This window comes from Fukomys damarensis, unplaced genomic scaffold (genome assembly GCF_012274545.1).
Source record: "Fukomys damarensis isolate Sample0158 unplaced genomic scaffold, DMR_v1.0_HiC HiC_scaffold_23, whole genome shotgun sequence".
Lineage (NCBI taxonomy): Eukaryota > Metazoa > Chordata > Mammalia > Rodentia > Bathyergidae > Fukomys > Fukomys damarensis.
Window position 1 is genome coordinate 3,234,756 of NW_022900935.1, and position 23,156 is coordinate 3,257,911.

The 23,156-nt window shown below is 55.4% G+C and overlaps 2 protein-coding genes across 5 annotated transcripts in view; both read right to left on the minus strand.

The window, feature by feature from the left end:
• Positions 1 to 145: 145 nt before the first annotated feature.
• Tas1r2 (taste 1 receptor member 2) lies at positions 146 to 19,404 on the minus strand. 2 transcript variants are annotated; one of them, XM_010614203.3, is made up of 7 exons: positions 14,712 to 19,404; positions 13,773 to 14,495; positions 12,268 to 12,568; positions 10,178 to 10,957; positions 7,465 to 7,674; positions 2,958 to 3,081; positions 146 to 1,996 (listed from the first exon to the last, which is right to left on the minus strand). In XM_010614203.3, exons 2-7 carry the CDS (start codon positions 13,961 to 13,963, stop codon positions 1,068 to 1,070), a joined length of 2,535 nt encoding a protein of 844 aa, XP_010612505.1. In that variant the 5' UTR covers positions 13,964 to 14,495; positions 14,712 to 19,404; the 3' UTR covers positions 146 to 1,067. The 2 variants fall into 2 exon arrangements, with proteins under 2 accessions (XP_010612505.1, XP_033623802.1); XM_033767911.1 differs by having other exon boundaries at positions 10,178 to 10,576; positions 10,697 to 10,957; positions 13,773 to 19,404.
• A 91-nt stretch (positions 19,405 to 19,495) lies between these two features.
• Positions 19,496 to 23,156, minus strand: part of Aldh4a1 (aldehyde dehydrogenase 4 family member A1) — a 28,321-nt gene continuing 24,660 nt past the window's right edge. For all 3 annotated transcript variants that reach the window (XM_010614207.2, XM_010614205.2, XM_010614206.3), the window contains one exon: positions 19,496 to 20,175. In XM_010614207.2, the coding sequence (XP_010612509.1) occupies positions 20,063 to 20,175 (113 nt within the window). In that variant the 3' untranslated portion in view covers positions 19,496 to 20,062. The remainder of the gene's footprint in view (positions 20,176 to 23,156) is intronic.

Genomic DNA, 23,156 nt, shown 5'->3' on the forward strand with positions numbered 1-23,156 from the left:
GGGCAGGTTCGGTTGCTGGCCGTGAGCTGGCCCTGTCCCTCGGCACTCAGGGCACCTGCTACGTGCCAGGCTCCAGAGGAGGCTCGAGGAAGGGAAACACTCACCATCCCTGTCATTACGAAGGCGGCCTAAAGGCAGGAAGGCAGCAGCAGGTGAGTCAAGCCAGAGCCCACCACCCACTGCCTGGAAGTGCGAAAAGGGTAAACTGAGGCCAGGAGGAGGCAGCCCTGCCCTTCCAGCTGCCTACGAAGCTGTTCCTGCCAGGGTCGGTGCGGGCACACAGGTCGTGGGAAGGCCGATTCCCAGAGGAGGCCGCAGCTGCAGGCTGGGGCTGTCGCAGGCACGTGGGCTCCCAGTTGGCCTCTACCGAGTCCCTACCGTACGCGTTTCAGCACACGGTCTCCGGTCCTGTGAGGAGACCGCTTCAGAGCCAGGGAAGTACAGGCGTGGGGCTGTAAACAGTTGGCAGAGGTCACGCAGCGTGGAAGGGCGGTGCTGGGACGGAGACGGAGGCTCCTCGGATCCCGCACGTCCCTTCCCGGGGCACTCGGACAGCCAGAAGGAAGGTCATTCATTTTACCCAAGCAAGTTTATTCACTCACACTTAAGAAGCGTCCCCGTGCTTACCCACCTACTCATGGAAACACAGAGGCCTGGGACCGAGCTCTTTGGGAAGGAGAAAGGAGACACAGAAGCGAGAGATGGTGGCGCGCTCCCAGCTCACACGCGGGAAGGGGAGGAGCTGGGACTGCAGGTGCCTCCTGTGACCACCAGGCGGCGACTATAGGCTCTTCAATCAGACTGTCCTGGCCGCATCTCCTCCCAAAGCGGGCGGCAGCACCCAGCGAGAGAGACCCCTCGAGGGAGAAGAACAGAGTGTGGCTATTTTTAGGCATCCGTCACTTTAGTAAAAAGTGGCTGCAGAGAACCTCAGAGGAATGCCAGACGGAAGGACGAGTGGGGACGCCAGGGGTGACCACCCTGTGCCCGTTCCTTTAGAGTTGAATGTGCGAGGCCCTGACCCTGCTCTGGGCACGAGGGCTCCGTCCCAGCGCGAGAGGGTGGCACTAGTCCTTCCTCATGGTGTAGCCCTGGATCATGCTGTTGAAGTAGGCTGCCGTGTTGCGCTCGGGGTAGAAGAGAATCATGTAGCACTTGGGGCCGAAGTACCCCAAGCTGATGGCCAGGAAGTTAAGCACGGTGACCAAGAAGTCCATGATGGTGACCAGGACCCCGTTGTAGACAGACATGAAGGTGCAGAGGGAGATGGAGGAGGTAAAGGAGAAGGTCATACTGAGCGTGATGAACTTGGCCTCGTTGTAGTTGGTGGGCAGCTCCTTGCCCAAGTAGGCAAAGACGAAGCCCACCATGGAGAGGAACAAGTCCATGCTGGAGTTCAGCAGCAGCCCAGTGCGATAGTTGGGGTGGCAGGAGAGGATCATGATGTTGGGGTCTTCGGGGTCGGGGTGGCCCATGGGGTTGATGGTGGTGGTCATCATGTTGCTTGCCACGAGCATCGCCTTGAGTGCTGTGATGACCGCCACGGAGACGTAGGGCCCGTGGTAGCGGACCCAGAAGCCATAGGCACGGGGCAGGTAGCTGGCGATCCTGAAGATGCACACGATCTGGAAGGAGCGCACGGTGATGCAGGAGATGCACACGGAGTAGCAGAGCGTGAAGAAAGCCTGGCGGCAGACACAGGTGAGGACCGTGGGCGGCCCCACGTACACGGGCAGCATCCCAAAGGCCACAAGCAGAGGCATCAGCATCAGGAAGCACATGGGGCCCCCGGCCGAGCGGACCATGGGCGTCTGGAAGTGCCTCCAGAATATGACCAGGGCGGCCAACGTGCTGAGGAAGCCCAGGACAGCCAGCACGGCCACAGTGATGGTGGGCGCCTCGTGCCACTCGAGAAAGGCCAGCTTCCGCTTGAAGCAGGAGGTGTCCTTCCTGTTGGACCACATGGTGCTCGGGCAGGGCTGGCACTCGTATTCATCTGCAAAAGCCCACAGTGACTCAGGTCAGCGGGGCGGCGTTCCAGCAGCCCAGCCCCCGGCCAGGCACTGCACATCTGGGGAAACCGAGTCTCCCGCACTCAGCCTAGTGCATGCAAATTCTCCCGAATCCTCCTCTCTGGTGGGAAAGACATCTGATCACTTCTTCCAGGAATCATTTAATAAACACTGTTTTGAGCACCATCCACTATGACAGGGACCTGAGGCGGGGACCACAGAGATGAGAGGTTCGGTCCCGGCCTCCAGGCCTCGGCCACCTACAGGAGGGAGGCCAGGAAAACCCTCCCCAAACTGGAGCTCAGAACCTACTTCACTCTCACTTACTTACACGCAAGCACTTTGATTGCGGGTGAAATTTACTCCTCAGTGAACTGAAGAGGAAAAACTGTTTTTGAAACTCAGCTCTGCGCTGCCCTAAATCCTAATGGGAACAGGGAGATGATGTCGGCCCCCATCTTCCCGGAGTTTATGGTGTATCAAAATCAGAAAAGTCAGCGCTCAGGAGGCTGAGATGGGAGAATTGTGAGTTCAAGGCCAGGCTGGGCTAGAGCAAGGCGCTGTCTCACAAACAAAAGGCAAAATAAAGAAAGTCATTCCGCACACATCCGCTGAGTAGCAGTTCTGTGCTCTGAACGGAGGCACTGAAAGGCCAGAGACACCATCGGGTACCACCCCTGTGTGGTAGATTTGTGCTGCTGTTAGAGGGCGGTTCCCTGGGTCATCCACCACCCCATGAAGTTCTCCGGCCCGATGACCCTGAGCCCTGGGCCCTGGGCTGTGTGTGTGCTGGGGATCAGATCCGTTCCTGCCTTGGACAGCAACTCTCCCCTTTCTCTCCCTCCTTCCCTGCACCAGCTTCTATGTAGGATTTGACTCCACACCAGATACTGGGGAGCTAGGACAGGACTGGGGCCGGGCAGGGGCATGGGCTGCGAGGTGCACCTGCGGTCTGGTTGAGGAAGGTGCCTGGCAGGCAGTCGTTGCACTCAAAGCAGCAGGGGTGGATGCCCACGCTCTTCTTGATCTGTCCCACCTGGCACTTTTTGGAGCACATGGATGTGGGGATCTGGAGGAAGGAGGGAAAGAGACGCTGAGCCCCCTTTCCCACACTCTGAGGGTCCCCCGACCCTACCCTTCTAGCGCGATGCTCAGGGAAGCTCGGCCCCTGACTGGGAGGTGAGAGCTGCTGGAATTGCCCTTAGAACTGGACCTCTTAGTTTCACCTGCCCAAGACCTAATCAGTCTTCCCCTGGCAAAAGCACTGAGACTCTCTGAGGTTGTCCTGAGGGGACGGGATGCCACCCCAGAGCTGCAGCAAATATCTTGTCACCACAGGCCAACATGGCCCAAGGAAAAATCTGAGAGACAGAGAGACCCTGGATGCAAACCTGCCTGAAGCCTCACAATGCAGAGTTTTCAACTATGCAAGCAACAAATTAACCGTTCACCACCACGATTTCCTGTCACTTGCAACCAAGACTCCTAATTAACACATCCCTGCTGGACTGCTGAGTAGGGGTTGCTCAAGTGAACAAGAACACATGGGCAGTGACTGTGCCTTGTTTTGTTTTGGTTTTTCCCTATGATTTCCAGAACCTAGAAGAACCCAGCAGAGGGGAGGCCTCAGATCACTGTGTACTGATGAGTGAACTTACACACAGAGGAATCAGTATGAGCCATGGGGTAAAGAGGTACAGAAAGGTGGTGAGATAAGAAAGACAGAGTGTCCTGGTAACTAAGCAGGCAATCCAGAAGCACAGACCTACAGGGTGAGGGAGTTCATCATGAAGATGTCTGCTCCAGGCAGAGGGAACAGCACATGCAGAGGCCCTGTGGTGACACGACCAAGGGGAAGATTGGCAGGTCAACTCAAGGAGTGGAGCAAAAACACTTCGATTGTTTTCTCTTCATGAGATGAGAAGCTACTGGGGAATTCTGATAAGAGTAGTGACGGGGCCTGACTTTGTTTTGACAGGATTGCCCAGTTTTGTGTTGAGTATGTGGGCAAGGCAGAAGCAAGAGACCAGACAAGACACTACTGCAAGGGTCCAGGTAAATTATGATCTGGTTTTGACTAATAAGATAGGAGAGGTGGGGGTGAGCAGTGATCAGATTCTGGGTGTGTTTTGGAGGGAGACTGGACATGTTCCCTGCTGGATTGGATGAGAAGAAAAGAAAAGGAAAGGAGAGGAGGGGAGGAGAGAAGAGAAAAAGAGCAGGATCATTCCCGCATTTTAGCCTGTACGAAGAGAGGGGCGGTGTTGATGTGCATAGACATGAGGAAACCTTGGGGGAGTCCAGTTTGACAGGCAGCTGGAGACTCGACCTTGACGTTCAGGAACTAACTCCAATAAATGAGGAATAAAATTGTGAGTTGGAAATATCAAGCCACGCAGATAAAAGAGAGTAAGTTCAGTGTTTGAACCCTGGTATCCTTCGGGGTTAAAGACTGAGGAGATAAGGAGTAACCAGGAAAGGAGACACAGAAGGACCAGTCACGGCTGTAGAGAAACTGAGCAAGAATAGCCCAAATGCAAGGAATGACCCCACATCCAAAGAGGTAGGTGCCCGGCTGTGTCAAGTGCTGGCCACGGGCTGACCTTGGACTGGCAGCACACAGGCATGAGCGCTCTTGACCAACCAGTTTCAAAGAGTGGTGCAGGAGTGCTTCATCGGAGCGACCTCAGGAGGTCCTGGGGTGGAGGGGTTCTAGTTTCCATCCTGAACTGTGAGGAACTGGAAGGCCGCCCCATCACTGCCATCCTCACAGCAAGAAAGGAGCTGAACAAACCACATATCGGCAACCCTGGTCCATCAGAGAATTGGGGTCATAGGACAACAGTGCAGCCCCCCAAACTAGAGTTGATACAGGGAAATGGAGGGCCAGGAAGCACCGTGAAGGGCAGTGCTCTGGAGCACAGGATCCAGGAAGTTCAGAAAACACCCAACAGGATAAGTACCGAAGTAAACTACATTTAGGAATGTCATATTCAAGCCACAAATAACAAAGACAAAGAAAAAACCCCAGAAGAAATCACAGGGGGAGAAATACCAACACGAATTGTTAGTAGTGGACAAGAAGGGCATTTTATAATGATAAATGCTCATCTCATCAAGAAGATACAGTAATTATCTATAATAAATACATATGCCCCTAATAAGAGAAGCCAAAAAGCCATAAAGCAAAAAAAAAAATCAGAATTGAAGGAAGAAATAGATAATTTAATATATAATACTTAATAGTAATAAATGGAAACATCAATATACTACTTTCAGTAATGCATGGAACTAAACAAGATGAACGAAATAGACTGGAGCATCATTCTAAACCCACATGGAGGGACTCCCATGACCAACTGACAAAGGAGAACAGAAACGATTTGCAAGAGGGGCAGCTGGGATATCGGTATGAGTTGACAAGTGGCAGCTGCCATCTAAATGCCCCCAGGCAAGGCTTTTAGGAGGTGATCGGAGCGTAGGGGCACTGTGCTCACCAGTGCGTTCACCTGCCGAGGAGCTCAGGGGTCGAGTGTGCTACTGGGAGGCCTGCTCAGGAGAGGCAGATCACTGGAGGTGTGTGTGGAACGGTATGGTCCCTCCCTGGCTCCTCCCTTCTCCCCCTGCATCCTGACCACCACGATGTGATCAGCTTTCTTTCGCCCATGCCTTTCCTCCACGCCAAACACAGACTGCAATTTCTGAAACTGTGAACGAAAACAAGTATCTCCTCCTTTAAGTTGCAAGTGTCAGGTATTTTGTTGAAGCAACAGGAAAGTGAGCAATGCAGGTCATGGCCCCAAGGGCCTGAGCTTTCTCTCCTAGTCTGCCTGGCTACTGCCACTGCCAAAGCTTCCAGCTACAGAGACCAACATGGAGCCCCTGATCGGGCACCATTGCCCAAGAGGGGCGGGCAGCCCACTGCTGGGAGACCCGGTGCTCAGAGCCTTTCCGCTTCCTCCTCAGGAGGGTTTGCTTCTCTGGCATCTGTGGGTATCGCTGCCCAAGAGCCTCCCGAGGACTCCCTGACACAGGACCCCTCTCACTTCAGACAAGGGTCCCACTTCCTGGTAACAGAAGCGCACAGCCCCTGGTCTCCTGATCCTAAACCCCCTACAGTATCCACCTAGTGAAATGACAGGTTGGTGTACTGCAGGCCCAGCATGGTGCCGCCCCGGGGAAGAGGCCCTGCGGAGGGGGCACTGCCTGCGGGCCGGAGGTGCAGTCCCTGAACAAACAGCTGCTGTGTTTGCAGTGGCACCGACAGCTGGAACAGCTGGGGGGAGAAAGACCGGCCGCACGTCCCCTTCTTGCTGAGGCCTATGTAGAGTCGGTGCTTTGTCTCATGAAGTCGTGACTGCGGGAAGCAAAATGCTGCTTCCCCACAGCGGGCCCAGTTCCACCAGCAGACGCCACAGGGCTCTGCGGCCACCCTGCTCATCCTGGGGTCCCTGCATCAGTGAACGGGAAAGCCAGAGAGGCGGAGGTGATCGGCCTCGACCCAAGAAGAGGGCCAGGTGAGAAGGACAGTTGGGAGCCCGGGGACACCCAGGAGTCCTTGGTGCTCCTGTTCTGGTGGCCGCTGCCACTTCAGGGCTGCAGCCAGCAGCGGAGAGCCAGCCAAGGGCCCGGACCCCAGGGGCTGAAGGTCCATCACCCACCAGACAGGAGGCCCACAGCAGCCAAATGCTGGCTTGAAGGGACCCAAAGTGAATGACCAAGAAGGACAGAGGACAACTATCATTACAACCCGGTGCCCCCAAACGCCCTCCTGGAGAGGCTGGGCTGGCTCACAAGGCCCAGGGAAAGGCCCAGTGTATGGCTTGACAGGAGGCCCGAGCCCGGAGATCTCACTCCTGTCTCCTCGGCCCACTGCCCACCCTGTCGTTGCCGTGGCCACGTCTCCCGCCGCTGTCACCCGTCACCTCACCCCGGCTGTCAGGCCATGTGTCTCGGAGAGGCTTTGAAAGGCTCCCCAGATCCCCTTCCCGCTCCACAAGGCTGGGCTTGATCCCGCCCTACTCTAGCGGACCCCCAACGGTCTGTTCCCCAAAGAGGACAACACTGAGGATCTTTAGATTGACAGACGCAGCTGCCATCACAAAACAGGAGCATCCGATGGCGAGATGCTGCGGAGTGCTCAAAGTACAGAGCCTGCACCGCAGGCAGCTGCGTGTACTTACACAGGTCACACAGCCTCTCCGGGCCTTCAGCGTCTAATCTCTACTGTGCAGGGAACCGTAGCCTCGGTCCCTCAGCACGAGCCCCAGCACACGCAAGCTCAGGAAAAGGGTTTACTCTGCCTCAGGAGCTGGAGCACTCTGACTCCCATGCTTCTCAGTGAACGGGCAAGAACTTTACACCAAAACGGAGACCCCGCCCACGACCACTAACGCATCTCCAGTGCCCCCCAGGGCGAGCTCCCAGCCACCCCCCACTGTCCCCAGCTGACCCTGTTGTCGTGGGTGTGCCAGGAGATGTTGCCAATGACCTTCAGCTGCTGCCGTACGGGGTCAAAGGAGGCGACGCTCTGGAAAGGGTTCTGGCTCTGGTACCACTGCCACTGGACGATGTCCAAGCGCAGGGGCACATCCCCTTGCTCGTCAAAAAAGATCTGGTTGCCCAGGAGGGGGAAGTTGACCTTCTGAATCTCTTTCAGCAGCTGGAAGGGTCAGAAACAACAGAAATGGGGCCCGGTGAGCCCGGCCCCCCGCTACCTCCACCTCCGCAGCTGTGGAGCGGGCAGTTCAGGGGGAGCAAATGCGCCCAGTCTCAGCCTCAGCTGTGTCCCTTGCTGTGCAGTGCTGCACCTGTTGCTCAGGCCAACTGGGGCTACCCTGCTCCCTGGGTCCTTCCCACCTGCCGCACCTTAGGGCCAGCTCTTCCCAGGCTCTCCCTCCACTAGAACTGCTCGGAACTGGGCATGCTCTGTCCTCACCTGGCTGGTGACTTCGGGCACTGAGCCTCTGGGCTAACCCTGGAAGGGGTTCAGTCTGCCTCTTAGCTGTACCCCCACCAGTGGGAAGGTCAGCTAGGCTACGCTGTGGGGACCCGGGAGCTCACCTCTCTCAGGGATTGGCAGAGAGCAGGGCCTGGGGAGTGCACCCTGGGGCCTCCCTCCCGAGTCCAGCAGCCTCTCCAGAGTTTGCACAGATATTGCAGGGTCCGGGACGTGGAGGTCCCTGGTGAGGCTGGTCCTGAGTGCCCTGTGTCCCCTCCTGCAGTGAGCTGGCCAGGCCTGGCTGAGCCAGCTGAGGTTTGAGGCTCCCTCATCCATCGTGAGTGAACTCTGTTTCCCTTCTCACCTCCCCGCGCCCTGACCTCCAGCGTTGTCTGGAAGCATCTTAGGCAGACCCAGACCTGCCTCACTATCTCTCCTGAGGCCCGGCGCTTGGGGTCAGGAGCACACTCAGCCTCCCTTCTGCACCAGGAAATCTGTGTGCATTGCTATGCCTCTCAGTAACTCATCTGGGTCCCAATCACTCCTTCTACCCAAGGGCTCTTGGCCCAATGAACAAAAGCACATCATAGCTCTCCCTGGGCTCCTACTGTCTGCAAGGCAAAGCCCCAGTTCTTCCAAGGGGCCCTTAGTGTCCCCCAGTGTCACCTGTGGCTCCCCTTGTGGCCTGCTCTCCACCACGCAGCCAGGTCACCTCTTGTCTACTCTCCCCCTGCAGTCCAATGCTTGCCCTCCCCTCTCCCTCGGTCTGGCCTTCCCTGACCCCTCTCATCCTGCGGCCCCTACCCAAGGCACAGCAGCAATTGCCACTTCCTGGTGCATTTTATTTTACTTTATTTATTTTTTGATGGGGGTTTTGAGACAGGGTCTCACTATGTAGTCGAGACTGACCTGGAACTCACTATGTAGCCCAAGCTGGTCTCGAACTCACCGCGATCCTCCCGCCTCAGCGTCCCGAGCTTGCTGCATTGTAGAAGGGACAGATTTAACCGCCTTCATCTCTTCCTAGCTGTGTGTCCCCAGGATCTGGCACACAGTAGGTGCTCAGTAAATGGGACTGGATGTCCTGGTGGCTGTGATTGTTGCCCTTTGTCACCACCATCAGGAGAAGAAGGGGGACCGCTGGTTCTACGTCGCAGCCCCGGAGGAGGGCAGAGACCACAGTGCAGGTGCAGGCTCGCAGCCACGAGCTGGCACAGGCATACACATCGCTGGGCCCTGACCCTCCACTCCCTCTGTGTACATGAGGAGCCCTTACAGTGGCTCTGAGCTGGAGCTCACGCAGTCAGCACCTGGTTGGCGTTGAGAAAACAGTGAAAGCCTATATGACAATTACGTGAGCTGTTAATGTGACAGGAAGGACAAAGAGGAAAAGGCACAGAATGGCTTTTACAGAATAGGTGCCCATTAAAAAAAACGATTAACGAAATGCAGGATTAGTTCTGAGCTTATGGCACAGATAGGTACAATTAAAACAGAGAGGGGCTGAATCTTTGCTGTTTTGTTTGTCTGCAGTTTGAGGATGGAACCCAGGGCCTTGGGTGAGTCTTGCGGGTGTGCTACCACTGAGCTGTACCCTACTCAGACAGCACTTGTTTTTAAGCGACCTGAATTACTCTGCTACGGAAGTGAGAAGTTATCTGGGGATGCACAGGGATTTAGAAAAGGGAAGAACGGGGGAGTAGAGAGAGGAGCTGGCCAGGGTTTGGAAAGTCACTGAGCAACAAGGCGGGAGGCTGGGCCAGGCTGGAAAAGCCAAAGAGCTGTGGAGAAGCGGAGATGTCTAGACGCACGGTGCACAGCGGGCCCTCCCTGCACGAATCCCCTCTGCCTCCCTGATCCTTCGTACAACCCGCCACGGCCTGTGTGCGCGATCAGAAAAGCACAGACTTAAATCCAGGCCGGAGCCAAGGCGTCCCAGGCTCAGCGATCTCTCCAGGTCCTGCACCTGTCCAGGGACTGCCTTCCAGAGGATTCCAGCGGAACCTCTGAGGACAGACTTGTCTTGGGCGGCGCCTAATTTAAACAGGACTGTCGTTTGGGGCACCAGGAAGGACTTCGGGCTCTTGGCACTCCGAGGGAGGGGACACTCCGTGGCCTCTCACGCCCCTTTGCCCGCCCCACCCCCCAGTTTAGAGCCGAGCCAGTGCAGGCTGCGCGGTCTCCGTGGCAACCACAGGGTCTGGGCCTGCGCGGGGGCACTCGCCTGCCAAGGATAGACGGCTTTCTTGGTGCAGTAAAGAGGGCCGCAGTGCAGGAGGCTGTGCAAGGCGTGCGCCACGGCATAGACGGCCGAGTACACGCAGTAGGCCACGCGCTCCCCGGAGAGCGTGAGGATGGTGTTGAAGGACCTGGTGATGTTCAAGCAGGCGTCGCATTCCTGGTTGCAGGTGCCCCGCGGGCTGCTCCTGTTCGGAGGCTGAGCGGGCGGGGTCCTGGGGCGGCGCACGCGGAACTCGCTGAAGCCAGGCATGGGCACCTCCTGGATGGTGACGCCGAGGAAGGTCCCGGTGTTCCGCAGGCCGGTAAGGTTGTGCAGGACCGGGTCGATGGCCCAGGACTCGGAGGCGATCCACACCATGTCGGTGACGTTCCAGAACAGCACCTGGTGGAAAAAGTTGTGCAGGGCCAGCTCGGGGGAGAACACGACCACTATGCGCGCCGTGGCCTGCTTCAGCTTGAGCAGGATGTCCTCCAGCTGCCTCAGCTCCGCGGCCGTCACGACCTGCTCGGGCTGCGGCGTGGGCAGCACCTCCTGGAAGGCGATGCAGATGTCGTTGTTGCGGGTCAGGCGGTCTCGGAGCAGCTGGCTGTTGTCGCGGCCGTAGTCGTCGTCGCTCATCAGCACGGCGATCCAGTTCCAGTGGAAGTGAAGCATCAGCTGCACCATGGCCTCGATGTGGTGGGTGGCGCTGGGCATGGTGCGCAGCATGGCCGGGTAGCGCTGCTTGTTACGCAGCTGGTCGCTGACGGCGCTGTAGGAGATCTGCGGGAGGTGAGGGGTGCCCGGGTGAGGAGGCGACCGCGGGGTGCCAGGCCCACAGAGGGGAGGTGGTGGCAGGGTCTTCGGCCACCATCACCACCTCGGTGACAGCTGTGCACCACGCCCGGGACCAGGGTGCCCACCGTCTTCGCGCAGTGATACCTGAGAACCGACTGGTGCCGCGCCCTGGCTCGGTGCTGTGCACCATGATGCCCATCGGCTGGTAACATTCACTGAGCACCTACTGTGTGTCCCTGGACATAACGCTTTTCTCCTGGGCACCGTCATCCATTCCTTCCCTCAGCCTCCAGGAAACTTCCGGTTTTCCTCGCAATGCATTGGTTGCCCTGTCTCCTACCCTGGTTCCATGTCTTGACCTTGGGGGGCCTCAGGTCAAGGTTCCAACGTGGGTTTTTTGTTTTTTTTTCTTAAGAGAGATTCTTTATAGGTTGTTAAGTTGCCCAGGCTGGGCTCAAACTTGTGACCCTCCTGCCTCAGCCTCCCAGAGTGCTGAGATTACAAGCCTGGGCCACTATACCTGAATCCCAGCCCTCTATTCTTTAATTTTAACTTTTTTTTAGAGAGAGACAGAGGGTCTTGCTAAGTCACTGAAGAATCTGCAATCCTGTCTCAGCCTCCCAGCTGAGACAGGCGTGCACCCCTGTATGGCATCTAATGTGGCTCTTTTTCTGCTACACTCATCCCTGGTGACCCCACCCAGCCTCCTGGCTGTTAATTCTCTTTTCAGACCAACAACTCCCGTTCTTCTGCCCCAGCCCAGACCTCTCTCCTGAGCTTCAGGATCATATTTCCAATCTCCCACCGCACATAGCCATGCTGTCCACCCACAGCGGCCCAACTCAGGGACACTGGGCCCAACTTTCCCTTGCTCCAGCCAACAGCCCTGCAGCTCCCTTGTCTGTCACTCGTCTGTGTTTATTGTCTGTCTCTCCCAACCAGAAGATAAGTTCCAGGAGGGCAGGGATCTGTGTTTGTTTGGCTCCCAGCCATACCCCAGCCCCTCCACTACTCCCTGGCACGCAGTGGGTGCTCAAGAAATAGTTGTGACTTAAATAAGGGGACAGATTCAGCCCTGAGCTGCTTCAAAGAAAAATTGGAGGCTCAGGGGGAAATGCACCCCATGTCTGTCAGCCTCCAAAGCCTGAGCTTGAGCTGCCTCCTCCAGATGGGGTCGGGCCTCGCTCATGTTTGCACCTCCACTCTGGTGGTGACGGAGGAAGGACTTCCAAGCCCCTTGCGCAACCACCCTTCCGACCCCACCCCGGCCCCTCGGCAGGGCCCCAGAGCCTCACCTGTGGAAGGAGAAAGAGGGAGAGGAAGTTGGCTACCGTTATGGTGGATTTAGAGTTGTCAGGGCCAATGACAGCCACCACACGAGGCACATAGTTGCTGTAATCCCTGTTGATGGGCAGGAAGTAGTCCGTCTTGGCCAGGAAGTAGAGCACAGGCTGGACATTATTGGTTTGGTAGCAGATGTCCACGATCTCATAGCCCAGCTGCACACCAGGCAGTAGGCTGCTGTGGTTATTGATCTCCTCCACCGCAAAGCGCATGGCCTGCATGAGGCTATAGCCCAGCACCTTCATGTCGTACCTGGAGGGGTGCAAGGCCGTGAGGTGGTGGAAGCTAAGAGGTGCAGAGTGCGAGGGGACGGGAGGGCAGAGCCAGGGAGGCCGAGACCCTGAGGAGCCCTCCAGCAGAGCCCGGTGCCTTCACCACATCCCGGTCACCGTGCCACGTCTCCCGGGTCACCGTCGCCCCGGTGGCCACCACGGCTCTGTCACCAGTCTACCGATGCCCACTGTGACTCCCGTTCCCATGGTCGTCCTCAGCACCCCCTCCATCACCAGCATCGCTTCCACTGCCGTTACTGTGACATCTTCCTGACCACCGCTGCTGCCACCTCCACCACCAGCACTGTGCTTGCTTCAGCTTCACTATCTCCGGGGTTTCTACTGTCAGCACCACCAGCTCCGCCTTCGTCTCCATCGTCAGGTTGCCCGTCACTGTCCGAGGCCTCAGAAAACCCAGCACCACGCTTGGTACCACCCCCGGCACCCCGGCCCTCTCCACTGTCCAGCCAGCACGTGCCGTCCCCCTGGGTCACAGAAATGGTGCATTTCTGGAGTCAGCCCTTGGTCGTCTTCTGCTCTCCCCTTCCTTCCTATCCTTAGAATGCTCCCCCTTCTCTGAGCGAGGTCACTTAACACCTGCTGGCTGGCTGCAGCGTCTCGGGCTTCGTGTTTGCAGAAAGATTGCTCACCCGATCTCTGCAGGATGCTGTCGCCCCAAGGGACTCACAGGGAGGGGATCACCTGCAGTCCTGGAAGACCCCCCACCCACCCAATCACAGCCCTTGGAAAACTCGAACCTCCCCCTCCACCTGAAACCTGCTACAGAAAAGCCACATCCTGTTTCCCAAAGGCACAGCCCCTGGTGTCCAGCCCAGGCTGTGACATGACCGGCTGAGAGTCCCCTGTTGCTAGCAGCGGGGCGGGGGATGACTCTGATGACCTCTAAGACCTCTCTGAGCTCAAAGAGAGACGTGGAACTCTACAGGGAGATACAACATCAGCACAACCCTGGTCCCACTGATGCAGGACACGCTCACAAAGATTGCAGTGACATGGGTTGCATGGGGCCTCCCTGATGAGCCTCCCTGATGACCAGAAGACAGGTAGCAAGAGGTGAAGAGCGTCCTGAGCTCTCAGTCCTGGTTTGGCCCCCTGGTGACCACAGCACCGGACCTGGACCCCATGCCCCCCCACAGCCGCGGCCAGGCTCACGTGAGACTTACTCCTGGCACTTGGGAACCTGCAGGACGGTGAGGTGAGAAACGCCCTGAGGGTTGGCGTGGAGGGTAAAGAGGCCACCCAGGAGGTAATCGCCAGGCAGGAAAAAGTCCAAGTTCTCAGCCTTCTCAGCTTTCCCGGCCAGGACCTGAAGCAGAAGGAACGGGGCCCAGGGCATCCTTGTCTGGAGCCCCATGGCTGTGAAGTGACAGTGTGTCGGGGGGTGGCCTGCCTCCCTGGAGAGCAGGTGATTTGACACCAGGGCATTTGCATAGGCATTTACATAGGGGACGGCCCTGCCACTGACGGGAGGCACCTGGGACAGGTGGATCCGGAAGGAGCCCGCATGCTCTTTCCTGGGAGAGCACGGGGCCTGGTGGCCTGGGAGCAGAACCTTGTTTGGAGGGAGAGAGCAATCTGCTGCCCAGCCACACCTTAGCCTTGTACCCCTTGGTCAGGAATGGGCTCCCTGTCCGGACAATCGACATTTCAGAAGTGAGGACACGGGTGTTTCCAGGAGACCGAGTGGGTAGCAGACCGCAGCTCTGGAGCCAACCGCGGGGCCCACGGCGTGACGTTCATGTGGCACCTGGCACATTCGGTGTCCAAAGAGTGTGGCCAACAGGAACCAGGCATCAGCTGAGGGCTTGTCACCCACCGTGTCACTCACTGCTCCCAATATCTGTGACTCTGGCCAAGCCTCATTTCAGGATGGGGACACCGAAGCCCTGAGAAGTTAAGAAACCGAGCCATGTGCCCCGCTCGCACCGCTGGGATGTGGTCTGGTGGCCAGGTCACCCGACACCACAGGGCCATGTCTTTCCATGTAAAGCAACGGCAGCAGTGAGAGTGTGGGGTGGCCGTGGGGACAGAGGCCTCCCTGCTGCCACCTGGCGGCCTAAACGGCTGTCAGCTCTGGGGTGTGAGCCCCGCCACAGACTCACCTTGACTTGGTGCCAGGGGGCAGGGGCATCTGCAAAATGGAAAAGTGAAGACTCTTAAAGTTGTCTGCCCAAGGTCTGGAGGGACGAGGGGCCACTGGAATCAGAGACCTGCACTTCCCTAACGCTGCTCTGACCCTTTCCAACCCAGATGTGCAATGAAGCAGAGGTCTCAGGGGACCTGCTATACACAGCCCAGCTAAGGTGGCTGTTGCCAGCCTGTCCCCAGCTCCAGGGTGCAGGTGCTGATGGGTGGAGGCCTCCAGGTGACAAAGAGATCCCTGAAACCCCCAGGCTCCCCTCTGCCCATGACTCCAGCCTCCCGGGTTTGGTGCAAACGGCAGGGTGAGAGAGCCCTGGAGAAGGGGGACGATCGGCCCTTCCTGTAGCAAGATGAACCACCCCGGGAATACCACCGGTTCCGCACCAACTCAACTGACCCTCCGTGCCCCAGTGGGTCGGACGCCTTCATCAGCTCTGGAGATGGGGAGCACCCGTCTTGCCCCAGCCCTTTTTGGGGTGCAGACCCCCTATGGACATTTACAGCAACCACTAGAGGCTTCTTGGGCAGTGGAAAAGACTCAACACTTGCTAGTTAACCTTGGTGTCCCTGCCCTTCTGTAGGCCTATGTAAGCCAGCAGGGGACCCCATAAAACCAGGAAGAGCCCCGCATGAGACATTTGAAGGCGTGGGTTCTGGCCTGGTGCTCTTTTCTCTGGGCCTGTTTCCTCATCTATACTATGGGGAAGCCACTCTGCAGTTCTACCTCGAACTCACCTCTGCCTCTGGTCTCTTCAGGCCCCACCCCAAGCCCAGATCCCTTTACCTCCTTCCTGGACTGCTCCATCTGTTTCAAGCCAGCCTATTGCTCCTCTACTCTGCCCTTCTCGAACTCCCTCCCGCCAGGCCTGGACCAAGTCCGAGCCCTGGGCTTGGCCTTCAAGACCTCAGCGGCGATTCATCCTGCCCTTCCTGGATGCCCTCATCCAGCTGTACCCTGTCTCGTGTGCTCCAGACCACAGCCCCCGCAGGCCTCTTTGGACCGTGGTCCCTGCAGGATCTTCCTGAGGGGGCATTCTAGGGGCATCCAGCACACAGTCCCTGCCCTGACAGACACCCCAGGGGCTGAGGAGCTGTAACAACGGACAGCAATGTCCCCAACAGGTGTTAGAGGCCATGCCTCGGGCTAGATATTTCATGTACCTTACATCACCGGTTTACCATGCCCCTGCAAAGTTGCCATGGTTACTTCCAGTTTAAAGAGGAGGAAACAGGCTCAGAAAGCTTAAAGGACTTGCGAGTGACATAGCTAATGGTGGTGAAGACAGAAGGTAAGCACGGATTGCCCAAGTCCCAAACTGCACGTTGTGTGACCACAGGGTGTTCACCTGCAGGAGGTGGCACCACAGGTCCCACCATGGGGCTGGGGGCACCGCAGCCCTCACCATGTGGGTTCCACCTAAGGCTAAGGTGCTGGGGAAAGACAGTTTCCAGGGTAGCCACAGGAACTGCCTTTGTGGGCTCTGAAGAGGGGGCAGAGGCTGCTAGAGCTGGGCAGCCATGGGCCACGCTGAGCCTCCTGGGAAAGCCAGGTGACCCAAGGCATGAGGTAAGGGTATGGGGAGAGACAGAGCATCTAGATTAACCAGGCTGGATGTCACCCAGCTCAGGGTGTGCAGAGGGGCTGGAGAACCAGAACAGCACGGAAAGCCATTCGTGCAGTGGGCAGTCACCCAAAGTCCAGAAAAGCAGCTTGGTTTCCCCTCCACTCTCATAAAGTCAAGCAGGATTATGTTGGGACGGCCTCTCGGCAAAGTGAGGGGGCAGACAGGCAGCCCGACCCAGGCTTCCAGTCCAGCTCGGCCCAAGGGCGGGCAGCCCATGGGGGAGTCACTTCCATTTTCACGGCCTCAGTCTCCCTCTTTGTCAAATGAACTCAGTGCTTAGCACTTCCAGCAAGGCCCCTGCTGCAATCCTGAGGAAGCCCTGCGTGCCACACCCACAACACACGAGCTGTCACCAGGCTCCACCTGCCATAAACCTTGGAGCTTGTCCAGTCTATGCTGGGACACCATCCAGAGTCCTCCTACTGGCCACCCAGAAGACAAACAGCTGAGCACTGTGTCACCGTGACGGTCCTTAGTGTCCCACGCGTGGCACATGGCCCCAGGTGGGCTAACACAGCTGTCACCCGCGGCCCAACCTCACACCTGTGTGCCCACTGGTTCCAAGATGACAGTGAGCCAGGACAGATTTATGCAAAGCACTCGGTGAGGTCAAGGGGCTGCCCATTTGCCTGGGCGTCTGCTTGGGGAAAGGAACAGGGCTGCCCTGGGCTGCCTTCCTCCATGGGCCCTGTGGGTGGATGGGACTTCAGCCTGGGCAGGGCCTGGCAGCTGCACCCCCTGCTCTGCTGTCTCTGCCTGCTGGCTTCTCTGCCCCCAGATGGACCTGGGTGGCTGCAGACCCAGACTCGTCTGACTTGGGGTGCAGAAGACGGGCAAGCGGTGCCTCCCAGGGAGGGCTGGGAACCAGGTGGCCCCCAAGTTGGCCAGAGGGAGCTCGGATGATGGGCACTAGGGAGGCCGTTTTAAAATATTTTGTTTGAACTGAGCTCCCCAAGAAATGTCAACACTGAAGCTGGGAGGTCAAGGAACAGCAAAGAGGGGTCAGGGCAGGGATTCTAGTCCCAGGCTGGCCCTGCAGCTGTTTGGTGGCGGTGCCAATGGCCTGGGGCAGCTGGAGATGGGGCTGGTCATTTTCCTACTAGTGTACTCACTAACCTGTCTTGCCTCAGTTTCTCCATCTGTTAAATGGGAGCAACAGGACACTGTACAGCACCGCCATGAGGATGAGGGAGCTAAAGCACTCAGCTCTGGTCCAGGCACAGAGCCTGGTCCAGGCAAGCCTAGTCTCTAAGCAGAATGCATAGTGGTTACAACGATGGGGCGAGGAAGGGGATTTAATGAAAATAGAGATGGGATTCCAGGAGGGCTGGCCGCACCCTGCCTGCCATCCCCTAGGACTCTGGATGGGCCTGGTGACCAGCAGCTGGCACAGGTGGCCTCTTATTTCCTTAGTGCATGCTTGGCTGGCAACCCGTAGGATGGCGGTGGCAGGGACATCCGGCCTCAGTCAAATGGCTCATGCTCTGAGCCCATGCCTGTGGCTAGGCCCCTGGCCACCGCAGGTAAATGAAGGGGCTCTTTGGGTGACCGCAGACATGGGGACTTAAGTGTGCTGGCCATGCAAAGAGGCCTCAGGCACCTGAGCAGGGACAGGTACTGTGCCTGAGAAACACCAACCCCGAGTCTGGGGGGTGGGCCTAGGCCGAGGGGTCTTGCCCTAGTTCAAAAGGAGGCAGAGGGGCCAGGTGAGGGTAAAATGACAGTGGCAGAGGAGCTTGGAGGACAGGGGGTTCAGACCCACCTTCTTAAAAGCAGCAAGCTGTGACCCTGTGCTAATCCTGCCTCTCTGACCTCCATCAGCCACGGTGACACTGGCTAGACAAGGACATAGCCAGGAATCAGCCAGCTCTGCCTCCATCTCAGTGTGACCTTGAGCAAGTTTGACTATTTGCTCAAAAACATGGACAGAGCCCACATTATCCCTTGGGTATAAAATGCCACCCTTCCCTGCTGTGAGCTCCAGCGGGGGCACTCAAGGCACTGCCCTTTGTCCCTGGGCACAGCCACCTGTGAACTCCCTGACCGGAGTCCAGCTGCTTCTGGAACCGAGCAGTGGCAGCTAGGAGTGAGTGAGCCAGGACGGGGGCTGTGCCACAGTGAAGCCTCCCCTCCCCACCTGCCCCTTTATTTTCCTTGTTAAAATCCACTCGTCTAAAAGACACCTTCACGGAAACATCTGGAATGTCTGGCCACGTATCTGAGTCCTGTGGCCCAGCCAAAGTGACACATAAAACCCCCACGGCACCGTACGGCGGTGGTTATGATGATGGCTAAACGGGTGACATTTTTGATCATTATCCGGCTGGCACTGTTCTAACAACCTATAGAATAAGCCGATTCTCCCGATAACCTGTGTGCACGTGCAGGAGAGGGAATTAGCCCCGTTTTATGGACAAAAGTTCACGGAGATGACAGAACTTTTTGGAAATCACCTGGCTCGGAAGTGGTGAGGCATGATTTGAACCCAGGAGGTCTGGCTGCGGCCACCTCCAGCATGTACTCCAGATGCCACCCTTCCTCCTGTCACTTTGAGGGCACGGCGTCCGCCACCTGACAACACACTGCGGCGCTATCAGACTCGAAGGAAAAGTCAGCCACCCCCATGACCCCCATCAGAAAGACCACTGCTTTGAAAGGTAACAGGCATTTTATTGGTGGCGCTGGGAGTGCCCCCCTGCTACCTCACAGTGTAGACAGAATCAGTAGGAAAACCTCCAGCCTGTGCCTCCCACCCAGCCCACCACGGGAAATGACGCAGAGCTCGGAAAGAAACAGCCCACTTCCGGCCAACGTGGCACTGGGCCCACGCCAGACTGTGTGCTGTGCTGTGAAAGGGGCACTTGAGTGTGGCCACGCCAGCTCTGTGGGACCAGCACTCCCTCAGGGCTGAGCTGAGTCCCTGCAAGGGAATCTAGGCCCTACGTGGCTCTGGGAACAGACATCTCTGGAGGCGGATAAGGGTTAGCCCAACAGAGCAGAGGTGACCCAAATTTCCAAAATCACAACCAGCCTGGGAGGACCGCCACCTCCCACTCCTTGGCGTGTGGCCAAGAGGGCCACGGGCCTTTGAGGGACACAGGTACAGGGAGGAAGGCACATGGTATCTAAGGCATACGGCTGGCACAGGTGGGCTGGACAGAGACAGTGTGGGAGTCTCTTTTGAGTCTGAGGCAGCCCAAACTGAGGGCAAGGCCAGCTGTGCTCCCTGTGCCCTGCAGGCCACCCCTGGTCACAGCCAGGAGCATCTGCAAGTGATGAGGTTGCCACAGGGCCTGGGGCTGCCTCCTTTCCCCACAGGGTCCCCAGAGGGGCTCCCTCTCTATTCCCCAGGTCCCTGAGCCACCAGGCTCAGTACGGGGAGAGGGAAGCAGACAGGCAGAGAACCGACCAGGTACCGGGGTTGTACCTGCTGTTTCCAGTGCGGCTGACTAGAAAAGGGGTCAGTGGCCCTTTCTTCCCCAACATAACCTCAAACCAGAGCCTGGGCACCTGACACTGGGGACAAGAGGGGCTTTGATATGGACAAATGGCAGGAGAGGCCAAGCTTGGCTCTAGAAGGGGCGCTGTCCATGAGGAGCCCGTGGAGGGGCGGAGCAGGGTCAGTGCAGCAAGGTCAGTCATCTGGATGGACAGACAGGCAGACTGGTGGAGGGGATGAGTAGGGTTCACTGCATGTAGGAGTAGCGCCAGTCTCCCAGAGGCTTGTGGGTCTCTTTGATGACCTGGGGTGATGTCCAGCGCAGGATGTAGTGGGGACCCCCTGGCTTGTCATTGGTTCCTGTGGAAAAGACAGTGCTGTTTTCCCCAGAGAAGACACAAGGGTTCTTTCTGGGCAGAAGAGCTGACAGGAAGGAGCTGACAGAATAAATAGCGTACCATCACTGGCAGCGAATAGCAGGAAGGTCCCAGAGGGACAAAGGGGGGACCCTGACTCCTGTCTACTGGCTGGGAGGGGCCGCAGCAGCTAAAACTGGACATATTCACAGCTCTGGGCTTTGCTGTGCACACAAGTGAAGATTGTCTGAGGCATCTTACCCGACAGGTGGGTATAATGCCAATCCTTGGGGGGCCATGCACTCCACCAGCCAGGGGAGGAGGAGGGGCACTGCAGAACGAGCACTGGATGGGGAGTCAGAGACCTGCTGTGATCCTGAGACACAGTAAGTAATCGGTGCTTTATCTTCATAGCTAGTTCCCTTCTCGGCCAGTGCTCCTAATGCCCTTGCAATTTTCTGAGTGCTAGAAGTTAGGGAAGTGTCTTGCTACTCCTAAGCCCCTTCCAGTCACATCTGTATTAATGCTAGTGAATAACTCTTAGGGGTTGGGAGCTGAGAGAAACCATCTGGGTGATTGAGGATCGATACTTTCCACCCCAGGCCACCAGGGAGAGAGGCTGGAACCTGACTTTATCACCAGTGGCCAATGATTTGGACATGGTGCTTACATAACGAAGCCTCCAGGGACTCCACCAAAAAACAGGGTTTTGAGAGCTGCTGGGTTGGCCAATAAGAACACAGCCACATGCAAGGAGGTTGGTGTACCCCAAACTCCATGAGGACATAAGCTCCTGTGCTCAGGAACTTTCCAGACTTTGTCCTGTGCACCTCTTCATCTGGATGTTTATCTGTAGTCTTTAAAATCTCCTGTTACCCCGTTACTGGGGTTCAAGAACCTTGAGAATAAAAAAGGGATAGAAAGATACAATAACAGAAAGTTTCCCAAAACCTAGAGAAGGATACAAATATCCAGGGACAGGAAAGTCTACCCCAAGACACACTACAATAAAGCTTTCAAAGGTGAAAGATAAGGAGAAGAATCTCAATACTGCAAGAGGAAAGGAAGAAACACACAGGGATGTCCCAATTTGCCAAGAGTTTCTCTGCAGAAACCTGACAGGCCAGAAGAGTCACCCATAAAGGTAGAAACCAAGTTTCAAAGTGGATAATAAAACCTTACTTATAGATAATCACATTAAATGTAAATGGATTAACTTTTCCAATTAAAAGATAGAGTGACTAAATGAATTTAAAAAGACCCAACCATATGTTGCTTCAAGAAACTCACATCACTGCTAAGAACACATGCAAAATGAAAGTGAAGGTATAGATTAGATATTCCGGGAAAACAGAGTCCAAAAGAGCCAGGGATAGCCATACTTATACCAGGTAAAATAGACTTTAAAGGCAATGAAGAGAGACAAGATACTATACTATGACAAAGGGGTCAAGTCAGCAAAAAGAAATAACAATTCTAAATATATATGCCATCAGTATCAGAACAGCCTAATATATAAAGTGCAAATTAATAAATTAATGAGAGAGAGACAGATTTCAATACAATAAAAGTAGAGAACTTTTAACGCTCCACTTTCATTAATGGACATATCATCCAGACAGAAAATAAATAAAGGACAGAATTAAGCCGTACCCTTAGATTAAAAGGACCTAACAAACATCGATAGAACATTCCATCTGATAACTGCAGATTAAAAGTTCTTCTCATCAGCACAGGGAATATTCTCCAGGATGGACCAAATGATAGGTCATCAAATCAGTTTCAAGAAAAAAAGTTCTGAATCAGTTTCAAGAAAAAAAGTTCTGTATGTGGTGCTGAGGCTTAAACCCAGGGCCTTGTGCATGCTAAGTATCCACTCATCTACATCCCAGACCTCCAAGTATTTTTAAAATTGAGGGTCAGGGCTTTAGCTCAATGGCACTGCACCTTCCTCAAAAGCACAAGGTACTGAGTCCGATCCCCAGTACCAAAAAGAAAAAAAAAATCATATCAAGTATTTCTGTCTAACCACAGTTCAATAAAACTAGAAATCAATAACCAGAAGAATTTTTGTGACTATACAAACACATGGAAGCCAAACAACTTCCTCTTGAACCACCTATGAATCAAGGAAGAGATCAAAAAGTAAATAAAAAATTTCTTGAACCAAATGAAAACGGAGACATAACATATTGAAACCCATGGGACCCAGCAAAAGGAGGACTAAGAGAAAAGTTTATGGCAAGCAATGCCTGCATCAAACAAGTGGAGAGCTCTCACACAACCTTTTAGTGAAGTTCAAGGAGCTAAAAGAACAAGAATAAACCAAACCCCAAACTAGCAGGAGGAAAAAAAATAAACAAATAACGATCAGAGCAGAAACAAATGAAATAGAGACTTTAAAAAATATATAAAAGATCAACACAACCAAATGCTGGTTCTTCAAACAGATAAACAAAATTGACGATCCCCTAGTTAGACTAAGGAAAGGGGAGAACAGACATAACATCAGAGCAATGAAGGGAAACATTACAACTGATACCATACGAACACAAACTAGAGACCATTAGAGAGTATTACAAACGACTATATGCCAGCAAGTTTCACAACCCAGACAGAAACAAATTCTTGGACACACGCCTTATCAAGATTGTTTTAAAGCACCCACTGAACCTAGGGCCTCACATACACTGGGCAACCCCTCTACCACTGGGCCACACCTCCATCCCTTTATCAAGATTGCATCATGAAGAAACAGAAAATCTGAGCAGATCAATAACAAGTCTGAATCAGTAATCAAAAGTTTCCCATTAACACAAAGCAGGTCCAGATAGCTTGCTGAGTTACACCAAGAATTTGATTAAGAACTAATACCAATGCTTCTCAATTATTTTTTTTTAAATGAAGGAACAGAACTCTTCCACACATTTTCCGAGGTCAACATTACTCTGAAACCAAAAAAAAAAAAAAAAAAAGAGAGGGAGC

Coding starts and splice junctions, on each gene's coding strand:
- Tas1r2 (XM_010614203.3), bottom strand. CDS start 13,963: ATGGGGCTCCAGACAAGGATGCCCTGGGCCCCGTTCCTTCTGCTTCAG. Junction 3,082..7,464: donor GGCACACCCACGACAACAGG/GTCAGCTGGGGA, acceptor TCCTTCCTCCAG/ATCCCCACATCCATGTGCTC. Junction 1,997..2,957: donor CTTCCTCAACCAGACCGCAG/GTGCACCTCGCA, acceptor GGGCTTTTGCAG/ATGAATACGAGTGCCAGCCC.